The sequence below is a fragment of the Crocuta crocuta genome, unplaced genomic scaffold (genome assembly GCF_008692635.1).
Source record: "Crocuta crocuta isolate KB4526 unplaced genomic scaffold, BGI_CrCroc_1.0 scaffold288, whole genome shotgun sequence".
Classification (NCBI taxonomy): domain Eukaryota; kingdom Metazoa; phylum Chordata; class Mammalia; order Carnivora; family Hyaenidae; genus Crocuta; species Crocuta crocuta.
This window is the reverse complement of record NW_027532607.1, coordinates 2,651,198-2,655,449: the sequence shown is the minus strand read 5'-3', so window position 1 is coordinate 2,655,449 and position 4,252 is coordinate 2,651,198. Positions and strand designations below refer to the sequence as shown.

Below are 4,252 nucleotides of genomic sequence, written 5' to 3'. Positions count from 1 at the left end.
CCCCAGTCCATTGTTTCTTGTTACCCCAGAATGCTTAGGAGTTGTGCCTATCCTTTCCCTACTCCCTCTCCACTTTAATTTAGCCTTTATGTTCTAACAATGCCATATTCTACCCAACCTGTGTACCCTAGCATTTGGCACTGGCTTCTTTGCTAATCTCCCTAGGAAGCTGGGGCTTAACTCTGTTCCTTTCTCATATCTCTAGGTAGAGGCTCAAAAAATGGATCTTCATAGAGTAGGATGTGCATTCGTCCCTACCCATGAGCCTTGGGTCCTCACTTTCTAAAGAGATGCTTAACCGAGGATAGTGACTTTTCCCTTTAACTCCTCATTCTCACTCCTCCCTGTAAAGAAAAAGGGTCTGGGTATTGACAGAGATAGATCTGGTCCCAAGCACTCTCATTTTGCTTTCCCACATGGGGATTCATGGCTCCAAGGTGTTGCTGCCCTTGGGCCAGCTAGCTGAGGGCTGGGCTTGGAGCCTCCTTGTGGGCCTTTGGCCTGAGAAGGGTCTGAGGAACAGATAGGAGCTTCTCCAGTTTCCTCTGCTGGAAACCCATGGGCACTGTGGCCTGGGGAAAGTCCCTGAGGATGAATTCCACAACCATACGTAGGGAGTGGACTGGGGCCAGTGGCAAGTTCTGGCTGGCTGGCTGGGTTGTCCCAGGCTACTAAGGCTGGGGACCAAGGGGAAGGCACTGAGCCTCTGCTTTCCCCAGGCTTTCTAGTCCACCAGCTTTTTATCACCTCCTCCTCTTCCAGAGAGGGGCATTAGAGGCAGAAAGGGAGAGGGAGGACCCAGCTTACTCTGGCTGAGTTTAAGGAAGCTCTTGCTTGGCCTCTTTCCAAGTCCAGTTGTGTGACTCCAGGAGATGGGACTTGAGATCTGAGGCGCAAGAGGGTTCCTTATTGGAGCACATGGGGTGAACTAGAAGAGCAAGGGTTTCAGGGCCCAAGTTGGGCAAGTAGGGGAGCCTATTGAAAGAAGGAAAGTGATGACCCACCTCCCTCCACACAGTGGAAGGAGTTCTGGCTGTGGATCATACTCAATGGAGAAGCTTAAGGAAAAACAAAACCCAAAGAAACACAGATTGTTGGATTTACTCCCGAGTTCAAAATATTTTCTACTTAGAGAGGGGTATGTTCTTCTCTTAGGCCCAGCCACCAGGAGCCCCAGGGCCACAGGCTTTGAGGCAGGGCGGTGTGTACTCTCTGGAGATGGCAGCATCAGGCCCAGCCACGTGCTGCTCCTTTCCTGGGTGGTGGAAGTAGAGTCACACTTAAGATGTGAGCTGGTGCTGGGCTAGGGAGAGGCTGTTGTCGCACACTTCCGAGGTTCAGGGCACTGAGCCAGGCCTACCTTGCTCAACTGCAGGCGGGGCACTAACAGAACCTGAGAGGCCTGACCTGGGAATTTTTTTTTTTAACACTTGGGTTTTTTATTTTGAAGAGGAGCTACCTTCAAAGAGCAGGTGTGGAGCTTGGCAAGACCAAGCTGGGACTTGAGCTGTAAGCTACCTTCCCCTGGGCCTCTTCTCCCTCTTGGGAGAAGCCTGGGGCCCTGCTCCTGGAAGTCTGGAGCAGATGTCTGGGAGGGGCCTGTTCCAGGCCCTGCTGCCGCAGCCTGGACTGGGGACTTCCTGCTACAAGAGCACCTGCCTAGGAGGGATGGGCGGTGCCGAGGAGGTTTTGTGAAAGTCCTAGTGAGTGGCTTCATGGGGACCTCAGGGCCCTGGCTCACTCTCTGCAGGTCCCACTCCTCCAGTTGTTCCGCCCTCCGGCTTAGGCTCAGGGTGGGGAAAATCTGTCTAGCGTGGCCGGAGACTGGGTTTACAGCTGTGGCCACGCTGAGTTTGTTTTCTGTAATCTCTGGCCATGGCTCATTAAGGGCGAGAAACAGGCTGTCCTTTGCCTTTCAGCAGCTCGGAAGAATCTCTTCGTGGTAGGCCTCCTGAAGCCCCAGAGTCCCCCACGTTCAATTTCATTCCCCCAGATGGCTTTTCCCACCTACTCATCCTTTGTCCTTCTCTACATCTCTGGGTCATTTTTCTCCATCTCTGCCTCTGGTCAAGAGTCTGACCCTCTGTGTTGAGAACATGAGTTTGGCACTAGATGAAAAAGTGTGTGTGAGGGCTGGGGCGGGAATCTCATCTCCATGATACCGGGCTGGGGGTGGGAGGTTCTCTGGTTTGGTGCAAGTCCCCTCCCAGCCTGGCTTGGTGGGGTAGTTGTGCTGGTTGCATAATCTGGGCCCTGGGGCCAGCCCTGTGAAGCTGCCAGGGACAGTGTGTGCAAGGCAGAGCTGCCAAACAGGCCTTGCAGGCAGCAGCTATGGAGTGGGGGCAGGGGGCCGGGGTTACTCCCAGAATTGCTGGGGAGCTGGACCTTGGTGGGGAATCCTTCTGCAGACTTCTTCGAAGCCGTTTCTGTCACCTGGGTTCCTGGTGACCCTGTGACTGATCTTGCATCCCAGGATAATCTTCCCTCCGTGCTCCAGTTTGGGATTGTGAGGGCTGAGTTAGGTACCCTCCAGCCCCAGCCGCCGGGTGGTGCATGGACCACAAACAGAGCCTGGGTGCCAGCTGCTCTCCGATAGGCCACACAGGAGCCACAGCTTTGCTCTTGGGGTCTCCTGGCCTGGGGCTAGGGAGCAGGGCAGTAGGGAGGTGGAGAGAAGGGGCTGGTTCTGGGTTGTGAAGAGTGGCCATATGGTGACCAGATGGTCTCTGTACTGTACTCGAGGCCACCCGTACTGGTTGGGACATGCTCCAGCCCATCCTGTTGTGGCCTGCTCACCTAGGGTGCCCCTGCCTGATGGGCTTGTCTTCTTCCCTTCAGTCACATCACTAGTCCGGTGCCAGGAGGTGGATGTTGGGGCCTTGCCTGCTCATATCACACCGCACCCTTCCACCTGGCTGTGACACTGTCCCCAGGCCATGCTTCTGTCTCCAGCTGGGGAAGGAAGTAGATAGGAGTGCTTGGTGGGATCACGTGAGGGTGTCTGGAGTGCCTCACAGAAGAGGAGAGCCAGCTGGGCATTGTGCGCTGGGGCTGGAAGGTGGCAATGGGCTGTGAAACACTCCCACAGGCCATTCCCTTTCGGGCAGGACTCTTCTGCCCACCCCAGACTCTGGCAGGCCCCATTTGCTGGCGCTGACACCAGGGTGGCTGAAGGGGGCGGGGCAGGTGTGGTTTACATTTCTGCTCTTGGGCATCTGCTCCCCTTTGTTCCCTGTCCTCCAAGCAGGGCTCAGGGCCAGACCCCGCCCAGGAGAGGGATGGAGGGAATGGGCTATGGGTCCTATGGGGCTCTACCACTGACCTATGCACCCCCATTGGCTTGGTTCTTCCAGCGGCCTGGTATGTCACCAGGGAGTCGGATGCCCATGGCTGGCTTACAGGTGGGACCCCCTGCCGGCTCCCCGTTTGGCACATCTGCTCCACTTCGACCTGGCATGCCACCCACCATGATGGACCCATTCCGAAAACGCATGCTGGTGCCCCAGGCCCAGCCCCAAATGCCAGCCCAGCGCCGGGGGTAAGACCATCTTGTTTCTCCCACTCTGCCCAGTAACGGAGCAGTTCCTTCTGTCCTAAGTTGCTCTAATGACGGAGGGAGACTCCGTCTGGGGGAGGGTCGTAGGGACTGGAGGGGGAGTGGAGGTGGGGTGTGTTTGGACCATTGACCCCTTAAATGGGTTTCTGTCCTCCCTAGGTTAAAGAGGAGGAAGATGGCAGATAAGGTTCTACCTCAGCGAGTGAGTATGTTGGGTGGGGGCCTAGGAGGCCTTACCCAGTGGATGGCGGGCTGTGGGTACAGTCAGTTTCCCCCAACTCTGGGATGGTAGAGCAAGGAGCTAGAACTGCAGCTGAAACAAACTAATGAATTCTTCCCTTCCCATAGATTCGGGAGCTTGTCCCAGAGTCTCAGGCGTACATGGATCTTTTGGCTTTTGAGCGGAAGCTGGACCAGACCATTGCCCGAAAGCGGATGGAGATCCAAGAGGCCATCAAAAAGCCTCTGACGGTGTGTGCAGCCTTGGCCAGTCTTTTTCCAGACTTCTCTGCCTCCCCATGACATTGTGTTTCAGGCATGGGTCTGCCAAGTGTGGGTCTGTGATTTCTCATACTGCAGGATGCAGCCCATTAGTGGAGCATGAACTCAATTTAATGTGGTGGGGCCAGCATGTTTTTTTTTTTTTTTTTTTTTTTTTTTTTTTTTTTTTTTTTTTTTTTTTGAGAGAAGCAAGGA

At 55.0% G+C, this 4,252-nt stretch overlaps 1 protein-coding gene across 1 annotated transcript in view; it reads left to right on the top strand.

Annotated features, from left to right (window-relative positions):
- SMARCD2 (SWI/SNF related BAF chromatin remodeling complex subunit D2) overlaps positions 1–4,252 on the top strand; it is a 9,741-nt gene that overhangs the window by 1,549 nt on the left and 3,940 nt on the right. The window contains 3 exon segments of the mRNA XM_077780449.1: positions 3,354–3,538; positions 3,716–3,758; positions 3,905–4,027. Coding sequence (XP_077636575.1) covers positions 3,354–3,538; positions 3,716–3,758; positions 3,905–4,027 — 351 coding nt within the window.